This window comes from Protomyctophum bolini (genome assembly GCF_963924005.1).
Source record: "Protomyctophum bolini genome assembly, chromosome: 10".
In the NCBI taxonomy this organism is placed as follows: domain Eukaryota; kingdom Metazoa; phylum Chordata; class Actinopteri; order Myctophiformes; family Myctophidae; genus Protomyctophum; species Protomyctophum bolini.
In genome coordinates, this window is record NC_137871.1 from 35704901 (window position 1) to 35717889 (window position 12989).

General features: G+C 42.0%; 1 protein-coding gene across 7 annotated transcripts in view; it reads left to right on the plus strand.

The window, feature by feature from the left end:
• The window catches only part of csnk1a1 (casein kinase 1, alpha 1), a gene marked incomplete at its 3' end in the record, with an annotated part of 36585 nt that overhangs the window by 922 nt on the left and 22674 nt on the right, over positions 1-12989 (plus strand). For all 7 annotated transcript variants that reach the window (XM_080773646.1, XM_080773640.1, XM_080773641.1 and 4 more), the window contains exons 2-4: positions 135-241; positions 7966-8092; positions 8797-8895. In XM_080773646.1, coding sequence (XP_080629772.1) covers positions 135-241; positions 7966-8092; positions 8797-8895 — 333 coding nt within the window. The remainder of the gene's footprint in view (positions 1-134; positions 242-7965; positions 8093-8796; positions 8896-12989) is intronic.

Below are 12989 nucleotides of genomic sequence, written 5' to 3' on the forward strand. Positions count from 1 at the left end.
TTGTGTTGTTGCCAGCTACAACTCTTGAAGATGGCCAGGTTCTCGCTAAAACATAGCGCCCACTTGGCCCACTTATAATGAATTGATAATATCCCTATATATCGATCACCCTGTGTGTGTATTATTATTTTCAGGAGGTAGCAGTCAAATTGGAATCGCAGAAAGCCAGACATCCGCAGCTGTTATACGAAAGCAAGCTGTACAAAATCCTACAAGGAGGCGTCGGGATACCGCACATAAGGTAACTCAAAACTATAGGAAACACCTTTTTCCACTGCTCACTTTTGTATTGCCACTGCCAGAGTGCAAGACTTCCCCCCCGAGGGGGTGTCACGGCCTATCTGGTGTGCTGTCTTTGTTTGTTTCACGATGAGTTGACGATGGTGGCTTTGCCTTGGGTTTACGTGTCAACTCAACTAAATCGTGGTCTTTTTTAAGTGAAAATAACATCTACAAGCTTAACAACGTGTCATTTCGGCAAGCGATTCTCAACATTAGCTTACGTTAGCGTGATGCTAAATCACTCCGGCCCTGATCCACCTTCCTAAAACCTTTTTAATGTGTCGCTTTTCGCGACCGCGTCGTGTATTTAATAGATGGATCACGATGTCTCTCTTGGTAGATTATTGTTACGTGGAAATGTCATGTTTTGAGGTTGAAGGCAGATATATACGTTATGGTGGTTTGGTTGGAAATGGCCGCTCCTCTCTTTTGTTGTGTTTGCAATCCCAACATGTCTTCCTCCTACTGCTAGAAAATGGCGGCGGGGCGAGAGTAGTATAGCGAAAACACGGATGAACTGGCCAGGGCCTCCTTACTGTTGGCCGTGCTGTGTCTATGCTCAAGGTGACTTGGAGCAACGTATTTTCAACCGATACCTATCCATATGTGGCGACGAATACACACTAATCCGTTCCCTATCCCTAGTAGCAGAAGGCCCTCTGCTGTAGCTACACGTAGAGAGGCTGGTGACTGTGTAAATATCCCAGTACCACACACACACAAATGAGAATGTCCCTTTATAAGTTTATATCAATGGTTTTCAACCCGTTTTCACATCAAGGCCCATTATTTATTGGGCATTTGAGCCACGGGGCCATCATTTGGATTAGATTTTGCCTCTCGGTCCCAATACTTTTGGGATATTTTGTTGTGTGGGATTTTGTCCACAATTCCATGCTGTATTGATGTGGTACCATAGAGACAATGGGCAAATGTTGATCAAAATAACACATCTATACTCTAATTGTGTAGACTTAATAATTTCACTCTTGAGAGTAAAGCGAAACCAAATGGACCCATAAGGGTCAATTTGCTTTCATTTTACTCTCAAGGGTTAAAGGTCTAAGGGTCAATTTGGTTACCAACTCCATTATTTAGCTGGGGACCACCTGGAACCCCTTCAAAAGGACCACTGGTTAAAAGTCATTGCACTATATCCAATCCATCCCGATGGTAATCATTGCTGCTTTTTTGCACCCAGCAATTTTAGATGTATCCAGGAATCAGGGATATTCATGATCAAAGAAATCAGTATTTGTTTTCAATATATTTCATGCTCCCACAATGGCGTTTTTGTAATGTTTTGTTCAGTTTTATGCTGCTTTGATGTGGCATATCATGTCACACTATAGAATGCTGTGTGATTGTGGTGGTGCAATATGAGTCAACCACATTGTTCCATCTATTCATTGCGTGCCCTTTCCTGTTCATTGTATGTGTGAAACACATTTATTATGGCATAATTGGCATCTATTCTAAACCAGCTCTTTCTTACTAGGCCAAGGCTGCATGATGTAGCCAACATTGATCACCATAAACTCATGTTCATATCAGTCTAGTAGTATGTTGCCTATTATCAGTATCACTATACAGCTCATATCACATTAGGTTTGTAATAGTCTTAAAATGTCATGTTTGTCTGAATGAAACCTGGAGAAAGAATGTGGTAAAGAGAAATAATGTCAACATAACCAAGCAGGCTTGGTGTCTTTAGCAATGCAATATACTTTTAGTAGGTCAGTTATTCAAGGGGTTGACTGACTACCAGCATGTTTTTGACACCAGCATTGCCTATGTCTTATTTGTCTGCATTGTTTCTGAAATGCAAACCACAGCAAACCCCATTATTTGATCAGTTATTCCATTTAGTCTGAGGTTCATAATTCAGCATTCGACTATTGCAACCAATATAATTGGACCTGCTTACTAAACTAAACAATAGCACTAATGTTGTCTAGACTAAATATCTGTACCCAGGTACAGAGTAGACTAAGTACCTGGGTGAGGGTTTCTGTTTTGGGGGAGGCTAGCAGTTGATATGGGCCTTGTTGGCTCCCATGACTCAGGGGCAGGAAGTCAGGAACAGTTGAGAACTGCAGAACTATGTGTTTGTCATCCTCAAGTTCCACATGCATGTTTTGACTTGATTTTTAATTGAAGAGCTGGCTTTGATATTGAACACGGTGTGTAGATAATGGACTGGTAAGCATTATTGCTGTTGATCCCGAGCTCTCGTCTTTAACCCAATCACTTAGTCTTAAACCATATATACTGCATTCACCAGAGTCCCCCAGAGGTCTATACTTATTACTAGCCCTGCTACTTTTCCCCCTAGCCCATTGAGACCAGATTCTACAAATGTCTTCTAAATCCTGAAAGTTTTCTAAAAAAAAAACTTGTTTTCTCAAACCTTTTCATGTCAAGGACCCCCAAAATTTGATGTACATATGAGTTAAAAACGTTTGGTGTGAAAGAATATATATTTAAAAATAATGGTTAAAAGGTGAATCGTCCTCAGATCTAAATGGGCTAGGCCAAATCTCTATGCTGAAGATGGCTGATCTTCAAGCTCACAAGTCACAACGTGGTGTATTGTGAGCTTTTCTCTGAATGTTTGGCCCAGAATAGGTACTCGTACTAAAGTGGTTTAAATACTACCTCATCTCAAGTGATATTTCCTTGTATTGTATTATGCAAAGTTAAAGCTCAGTCTGAAGTCCTATCAGACAGAATTGACTACTAGAATAACAATTAATCTGTTATGGACCTGCACGGGCAGTAGCAATCCAGTTGTACTGCGCCTGCGGTCAAATGTGGCAATGAGAGCTTGGTTGATATTGACGAGCACTAAATTAAACCTTCCTTCTTTCTATAGTGGTGATAATTAATTCTCTCAAAAGCCATGCGGTGCAAATTTGCGTCCTCACTTTTAGCTTCAATATGTGCTTTGCTCAGCCAATTCAATGAAAGGCACCATGTGCATTCACCAGGTGAATGCGGTCGGCTGGCAGGTCCCTGGTGATGCATTCTTCACCAGGAATAAAGACGGTTTGTGTAATCGCGTGTGAGAGTATTGTTATTGTAACTTAACCAGTTGATACCCCAGTTGATGAGCCAAACCAAGGCATTATGATCCTTATCAGCGCTTGAAATGAAAGTAAGCCAAAATGCTGCTCAGGTTGCATTCTGCATTGTGACTGTGCCCACAGTCTGACAATAAAAGTAATCTAATATGAAGTCCTAACAGAAGGTTGATATGATTGCCATTTCACACTACAGTGGAGAGTGGACCTCCTTAAGAGTCCCTGTGTTATCTTTTTCTTCACATCAGAGGTGCTCACAAGCATCCGATCCCTTGCCATCTATAGATCGATAGATCTCATGGATAGTGTGTGGTTGGATGTGGTATCACATGGATAGTGATATACCTTTTCACAGTGATGCAAATAGCCTGCATCCTTATCATGTCACCCTCTGGGGGTCCTGGGAAGCAATACTGTACTCGGTACTGTGCTAAAAGACCACCCCTGGGTTCCGGGACCCATTACATTGAAATCCTATTTACACTTTATTGATCCCGTAGGGGAAATTCAGTTGCCAGAGATGTCATGGCAGTAAAAATTACAGAGTATACAGGTTTGTTTTATTGCATACTTTATTAGCAGTTTGCAAAAAGAAGCACAGGGAAGTACAGTTCAATGCAAGGTCTGCTAAGAGGATTTTAAGCCCAAGTAAACATATGGCTTGTTTCCATTGGGGTCCACTCCTTTGTAAGTTTGTACTCATCAAAGCATTATATCTGATCCGAAGCAATGCTAGCAATGGCTAATTGTTAGTGCTCTGAGAGGAAGTGCTGAGGGAAACTGAGGCATGTGCTCCCAACTGCCGTATAGAGCATTGGGGGGGGAAGCACAACTTAAAGATCGTTTTGTCTAGTTTCAAGTTCTGTTTGCCTTGTAACTATGACGTGATGAAATATGAGAGTTTTGACCATTCCCCAGGGGAAACTGTTATACCATATTACCGTCCAACCCTTGCGACGGTGCACCGTGGCACAGTTGGTAGCGTTGTCGCCTCACATCTAGAAGGAGGTCCTAAGTTCGATTCTCACTGTGGGTGCTGGGGGGCATGTTCTCTGTGTTTGTCTGTCCTGATGAAGGTCTAATCGACTGAAACTTGACCAATAAAGAGCAACATTCCTGGCAAGTTTCTGACAGTGTACTGTACGGGACCCTTCTTTGTTTTTCAAAGATAGCCTTTTTAAGTATGCTTTATTGCCCTACACACCTGTCACTAGCCTTCTGAGGTGTGCATCTGCCTTTTGCTAATAACTCCTATGTGTCACCAGCGCCCCTAGGCTAGGTGGAGTTTGCATGTTCTCTCCCCGTGTCCTTAACAAACGCATGCAGTAATCCTGGTCCCTATATTGCCTTCCCCTGGTCAGCCTGATGGAGGGGAAAGGACCCAGGAGAACACCCCCCCCCCCCCCTGTCAGGTGATAAGCAGTCTGCTCACTCATGCATTGAAGGAAGCACAAGCTCAGGTCAAGTTTAACATCCAAGTCCATTTGGGCATGTCAGTACATGCCCAAAATATGTACTCCAGGATGAAAGTGGTTAATTTCACATGTGTAATATAACCATGAGCTAGCTAGGAAATCCTATTGGAAAGCATATTTTCGGCTACTAGGCAAATGTTATAAATGTTGCTCCCTACTCAAAGTTTAACATACACTCTCTCTCACCCTGGTAACTGGCACCTGGCTTAGACAATGGTCGTGGAACTACTAAGGTGTGGTTTCTGGCAAGGGGTGTGCGCGCCTTAAAAACTAGATCACCAGGTTTGTATTAAGTAACCGTGTAATGGATGAGTGCGTGTACTGTGTGTACGCGCGTGCAGTTGCATGATTGCACAATCTATTACATTACTTTACCTGCAGTGTTTGAAGGACTGAAAGAAGACAAGCTTTTTGTAGGGTTTAGTTGTGTTTAGAATAACTTTTGATGAGGTGATTTCCTATAATGATGACAAAGCCTGTATGGGCTTGGTTGTTCATAACTTCAACCACATTCCGCTGCATTATTGCTTAATGCGCACTATTTGGCTCTATTTTCACTATTGCTGAGGAACATAATTATTTGATTCTGCATCACGTATAAACTGCAAACCACATGGTTTCAGTGTTAGAAATGACAACATTGTACCTTTTTACGGAATGAATTAGAAGTGTTTTGGATGTCATTATAGCACCAGCGTATTTGTGTTGTACAGTGCCTTGTTTGAACGATAGATTTGTTGAAGATTTGCAAAGGATCTCAGTTGACCTACAAGGTGATGTGTTGTTGTGCTCGGCGTTGCTGATTGTGTGAAATGAGCAAACGGGTCTATGAAAACAAGCCCAAAAGAAGCGACTAACTAGGCTATTTGAAAAAAACAAGGCCAAATAAGCTACTACACTTTAGAAACGAGCCCCGAAAAAAACGCAGCTTTTCAGAAAAAGAAAGTCACTTATGATAAGCAGACATGGCAACACTGGAGAGAGGATTACCTATTTACTACATGTACCTCGACAGTGGGCGCAGGGCCAATAAGGCAATCAGGGAAGGAGGTGGGGCCCGCACAGGCGCACACCATTCTTTAGGCAAAGGAATGACTCAAAACGTTGTCTTCAATGCGGGCCCGCCGCCCTACCTCCTTCCAACGCTGGAGAGAGAGCAGCATGAAGCCAGTCAAACCTGCTGATCTGCTGCTGCTCTCTTGTACTTTTCCTCCCATCCCCCACTTTCAGAGCGCCACAGGAACCCAGTGCTTTCCCAGTGGGATTTAGAGCAGGAAGCCTCTCTGCCTCTCATCCTCTCACCAGCACATTGTGCTGTTGGGTACTGAGTACTGGGGACTTTTATTACAGCCTGGCCCAAAAGTCAGATCGAGAGTTGTTCCGATGTTAGACTGTGTGCGGGACTATATGCCGCTGTTAACTCATTTTGATGAGATCAGATTCTAAAAATGACTTCTAGATCCTGACAGTTTTCTGAAAAAGCTATGTTTCTATGTCAGTGGTTCTTCGATTTTTCAAAAATAGCAGACCTACAAGCTCGTAGCGCGCCACTCGGTGGCGCGCTACAAGGTTTGTAAACCATTTACTGTAGTAGCAGACATGGTTAACTGTATGCTGCTGAAATGTTAGCATTGTTAACTCTTTTTCATATATTGCTGAACCAGTGGACCTAAAAGGTCACTTGGCTTGACCTGACATGCTTTTGCAAAGGATACAACGCAATGCCTTGGCTTATACAACTGTCTCACAATGCGCCACAGGCTTGTTGATGAGCTCTTGTCGTAAAGCGGAGTAGAAATCGAATAGGTCTCGTTGGGCCTCCGCAGAGCCGGGGGCTTGGAGTAGTTTCACTGTCAGCCAAAAACAACAAGGACGCCTCTTCTTCGCTCATGTTGCAAATTCAGCTGGCACCTGCTGCTACCTACCACATCTACCTCTCCCTTGCGTAGAAAGAGTTATAAGTGGGCAACCACAGATTTGAATAATCCAGCAGTAACATTTTTCCATGTGGTCTGCACATGTTTCTGCCTGTGCTTCAATTAAATTGTCTCACAGAAATGGATCCCTATATCGGTACCAGAAATAAGGGTAGCAGCGGAGTAGTTAAACAATTGACAGTGTGGATCAGGGCTGTACACTACTTCTATATTAAAATCCTTGTGTGAAAGTAAGATGATTAGTTATATTGAGTTATAAAATTGGTATAAAAATCTAGACACTACATATATCTTGCAAAAGTTGGAGTTGTATGTTAGAAGCCCGGAAGGTTATGTACAAGAATGCCCCTGCCTACAATGCTGCTATGTGTATTGTAAAGATAATTTTTTATCATTCTAACCTCTTCCTTGTCTGCCTTTGTCCTATTCCTGACATTTGAGTACATCAGTGCAGTCTCTTGTATTGCATCATATTATCTAACACCCCCCCCCCCCCCAGACAGCCAGGAGGAAAACTGGTATCTCAAGTGTCTTTCTTGAAGCACACTGGGTCACCCTTGTAGTGTCTGGTTACAAGCAGCCATGACAAAAGACAAGTATGTGTTTGATCTGCAAAACCCGCTGGAGATTAAAAATGTCTCCACTTTGGTGATACAGTGAGATCTTTCACAAGCAGTCATGATACTACACTTTTCCCCTCCCTCTTTTTATGACGTGGTTCTACCAGACTAAAGTTTATTTGGCAGCATAGCAGTAGGTGTCTCGGATGACAAGACGAACAAGTTTGACAGTAAATGCATACATACAATTACAATACAATACATTGACAGTTTTGACACATTGGTGATGAAGCAAGCAACCCATTGACTGCCACCAAAAACCTCCGGCGCTGTCTCACACTGCTCCAGGAAACACAGTGCTTTACTTTGAAAACCCTTCAGTTTCCACTTCCCAGAGTGCAAAGGGAAAGATCGGCTATAGCTAATCTGTCTAACAAACTTATATTTTTTCAGAAGCATTCATATTGAAAACGTGAGGTAGCAACGATTTAGTATTGACTCCTGAACATCCGCTTTCTGATCAATCACTGCAATCTGAGCCCATAGCATTGGGCGGCGGCCATCTTGGTGAGGTCAAAATACACCGAGTTTACATATTTATATTGTGCTTTCCTACTTCTCTCTTTAGGTGGTATGGCCAGGAAAAGGACTACAATGTCCTAGTCATGGACCTCCTGGGGCCCAGTCTGGAGGACCTGTTCAACTTCTGCTCGCGCCGATTCACCATGAAGACTGTCCTCATGCTGGCAGACCAGGTAACATAACAAGCTACAATCACACTAAATCCTTCAGAGACCAAGAACCCGGTGTTATATTATGAGTTGTCCATGTACATCTAAGTCTGTGTACTTGAACTTGAGATACAGTGTACTTGATAATTGATATGTATTGTGCACTGCCTGTACTGTAGCATACTTTATAGATAGGCTACGAGAGACATCTCAGCACCAGCAAGGTCAGCCTTGCTGCATTAGTCACGGTACTTTGGCTCATATCTTATTGTCACGTATGTTCCTATTTGTGTAATAAACTTTGTGAACCTTTAGCGTGATACTGTCTGTACATGGGCAACTCATAATATAACACCCGGTATGCAAAATATATCCATTTGCACCCTGCGGCAACTATCGATTATCTTCTTGGCGATTATTCTATTGATTACCTTTTGATTGTTTGCTATTGTTTTAAATCTACAAAATTGATTAGGCAGATTAACCACTTAAGCCCTGTGCTATACTTTGTGTATATCAAGAGTGTTGCACAAAAATAGCCGACCTACAAGCTCACAATATATCGCATTGCGATGTGTTTAGAGCATATAGATATTATTATTATTATTATTATTATTATTATTTTCACTATTTTCTTACACATTTTGACTATATATGTATATATACATATACATATATTAAAATATAGCTATGAGTTAAGTTAAATATGTCATTTGTTTTCTCTCTAGATGATCAGTAGAATCGAGTATGTGCACACAAAGAACTTCATCCACAGAGACATAAAGCCAGATAACTTCCTCATGGGCATCGGCCGCCACTGTAACAAGGTAAGGCCCATCCAGATGACTTCGTTTGTTTTCAGCTGCAGCAATGTCAACCCCATGTCTATGGCTGTTTCTGGATATTGACCTTTTGACTCTTGTGTCATGAATATAACAGGCTAACTGTGCAGCCTCTTTCAATATTTGTATTTTAGCTGTAGTTAATAATGGCATACGATTTGCCTCCACAATTTGAATGTGTAATACTCCATAAATTCCATAGGACTACATCGAAATCCCATTGAAGCATTTTAAATGGCTGATCAGGAACTCGTTAACTACGAGATCTTCAGAATCATGCATCATCTGTGACTATTGTTTGCATCGTTAAAAAGGTGTTTTTCTTTTTGGTGGAAGTCTTCATATTCCACTGCACTAGAACGCCAGGTCCTCCACCTATCTCTCTCTCCATCTCCTGCCATGACTGAGATGGCTGTCCTCTTACTCTATGCAAGAAGGTCCATCGTGTATGTCCAAATTGCTTGTCTACAACCAATGTGTGTTATAAGCCAAAGTCCAGAGACCCTGTTCTGCAAAAACATTAGCAGAAGTGGGGTGACAATGAGGTGTTGAGGTGTTTTTGAAAATGACAATTATCATCAAAAGGTAACAAGTTTGCAGGTCTGTTTCTTTCCACACATTAACGGACTAAATGTACACATTCAACACAGACTGTCTGCAAACCTACTGACTACACAGTAAGTAAAGTGAAACACTGTTGAACTGGACTGGGTACTGTTTAAATTCTAGATGGTTTCCTATGAGTTGCACTGATAATAAAGAACCATTATGTGGAATATGTGCCGTTGAGTGTCTTCCAACTGAATGGGCATTTTAACCCTAAACTAAATCATCTGTTTGCCGATGATTGTATTAATGGGTGTGGAAAAACCTTCGATATGATGAAATTGCCTGCCAAAGTTTAAATTTGCAAAGAAATGTGCACCCTCAACTGACAATTTTAAACGAGTTGGTATAAGATACATTACGTATTGTTTAACATCACAACCTAATTATCCACTGCAATATAATGTATAATGTAATCACTATGCATATAAATGGTTCTTTGTCTTGGGTGAACATCTTGGCCAGTATTGATGGATTTGCTTCAATTACTTTATCTGTAGTAATTTAGGTAAATGATGGTGAAATGGAGCAAAAATAATGACACTTGGCTTTGATTTAAACACGTCACACATGTGTGTTTAAATCATATATATGGGACAAGTGAAGCACTTGGAGGTCATGGGGTCATGGCACTTTCACACCAGAAGCACAAAATTTCCTCTGCCGTGGCAGGGTTTCCTCTGCCGTGGCAGGGTTTCCTCTGCCACCGGCAATTGGCGGCGGCGCCGGAGAATGTACTCGCTGCTTCTGTGTGCATGTCACAGTATTTGAAGGTTGAGCACAGAACCTTGCAGAATTCCAAGGGGTGCACACAAGGCAAACTAGGCCTAGGAGAGTCCAGCTATGTCATCCGAGTGAAAACGGCTGTTTTTCCGCTGTGCTATGTACATTGGCAACTTCTGGTGTGAAAGCTCCATCTTGCTGATGTGCCCCTCCTGAAAACATTCATACCCACAGACAGTGACTACAGGACTAAAGAACCTTTAGTTACAAATGTACGTGAATCGACCAACACTTGTTAAGCATTCTTCAGAATGGTACAGAATGGTATTTGAGCCACTAGCCTCAACGGGTACAAAGTAAGAGAAAGACCATCCATCAGCTGTTTGTTCCATGGAGTTATTGAAATGGTGATCGTTAGCCTCTTTAACCCTATTTGCTTCATTGACTGGAGTGCCCTGGGGTCTATACTAGACCCTCTCATTCCCCCCCCCAAATATCTTCACAGAAAATAGCTGATCTACAAGCTGACAATGTGTCACAATGCGTGTGCTTGTGAGCTATAATATGCGACTCTTAATCCAGTCCCGCCCAGTTTGTAGACCCTGGGCTGTTAAAAGGCTTCTGTCTGCATGATGTACAATAATCACATTTCTATGCCCACAGAACAACAAAGCAAACCATTCAAGATGTTTTGTTGTTTCCTGGTGATTGCCTTTTGTTGTCTTATTTTAACAGAGTTGTGTGTATATATGGTCAAGTGGCCTGTAAACACACTTGATATATACTGTATTTATTCAGAGCCCTTGCAGACAGGCAACATTTGGCTAAGTTAAAGCTAAAGATGCATGCGTCAACAGCAGCAACCACTGCAATATCAGACAAACCCGGACCTGGTCTCCATACTTCACGAGTGTCGAGGCTAAATCAAACGACAGCTGAAGAGAAGCCAAAATCCTTGTCCGTTGGGGTTAGCCAGTTATTGAAAGTATTGGCGTGGGCAGCTGTGCTATAGCCTGTATTTCATTTTTGGCATTCTTGCCGCCTGGCGCCTGGGCTCCGTGTATTTGTATCATTGTGCGTCTTGTGTGAATGCCAGCTGTACATTTTATTTTATTCATTTATTTGTAAGAACAAACTGTGATAGACTGCTGGGTGGTGTACAGTGCACAGTAGATCGTCGACACACTTAAACTGCAGTCTGCATCATCACTGCTCTGTAATGCACATGTCTGCTTAGCAGTCCGCCCAGTCTGGCAACTGTAGTCGACCCTATCGGTAATTCTTGCCGAGTGGGCCAGTCAACAAACGCCGGACTGGGTCAACTGGTCACTCGGCCTCACACCCAGGCTGTATATTGGATAGTTAGGAAGCCAGGTAGATCGGCAGGTAGCCCGACCGGCCTGTTTTAACCACTTAAACCCTCTATAACCCCCTATAAACATGGCCCTGTACTGGGTCTGCTCTTTCTGGTCCCTTCCACAAAATCTCTTTGCCAAAACTAGCCTATATACAAGCTCAATGCGTTGCGAGCTTGTAGATCTGCTAGTTTCACCAAACGTTTACCTGCCTTCATAATGGGGGGGAACCTGGGGTTCAAGTGGTTATGGACATCAGTTTGGCATACACTACCTGCTCTGTGCTTCCACCACATGCTTCAATAAAGCTTCATTTATGTTGATGGTTAAACAGAGCGAAAGTTATACCTTTTTAAAATGAAGACTTATTTGTGTTGATGTAGGCTTTATTGTCTTGTCTGTTGGTTGTGCATCAGAAATGAACCTTTAGAGATTGTTTGGTTAGTGCCTTGTCAATATATCGCCTCTTCAGTGTTGACAGTTAATCAAACGGTTAACGTTTGATCAGCTGTCAAAATAATATTGGAGACAATTTTGGATGTGTGGGTAATACAGTTTTGATGGCCAATGTAATCTGTTTTGGACTGCATTTGTGTTGTGGGATCGGTGAAATTGACAAGGAAGGCATGATATCTTACATTATATTTGTTCAACATCAGTGGCATTTGTTGCTAGTGTAGCAGTAGAAATGGTTATTTATCAGAAATGGTTGTTATGCATCTACACCCTTAGTTTCCTATTGTTATTACACAGAATATAAAATGCTTGGAGTCATTTATTGGTTATATATTTTTCTTAGTGCGGATATGGGAGTCATCACACACTAACACATTTGTCTTGTTGCTTTTGCTAGAATGGTTTTGTACTGGGAGGGACACATTTTGCTATTCCACTCAGTCATAATACCGTGACCTAGTGTTGTGTCCCAACCCTCTTGTTGAGAAACACTGTAACTCGAGTGCCTCTCATATTTAATTTTATTGAAGCTGCACTGTGCACACATGCAATAGCCAGGCAATGCCTAAACTCCTCCTACTGCTTCAAGTAATGGATTAAACTCCCAAGTTAACTACACTCTGCTATCCATGCTCCTACTCTCTGCTTTCGAGTAACCTTTCATGTCCACATAAGGCGTTGCCAAATAAATAGCCTCAAGGATAGCTTGATAACATGGTTAATTAACATACATTGACATCATTCCAGCTTTAAGAACTTAAGCCTTATTTTCCACTGTCGTATGACAGTGTTGCACAGCAAAAAATAGAAGATCCACAAGCTCAACATGGCCTTGACACGTGAGCTTGTAGATTGGCTATTTTCACTTACAGTAGACATGGCTCGTTTTTTCAGCTGTTGGAACAAGCACACATCTCTACTTTGCTGTGCCATCACTGT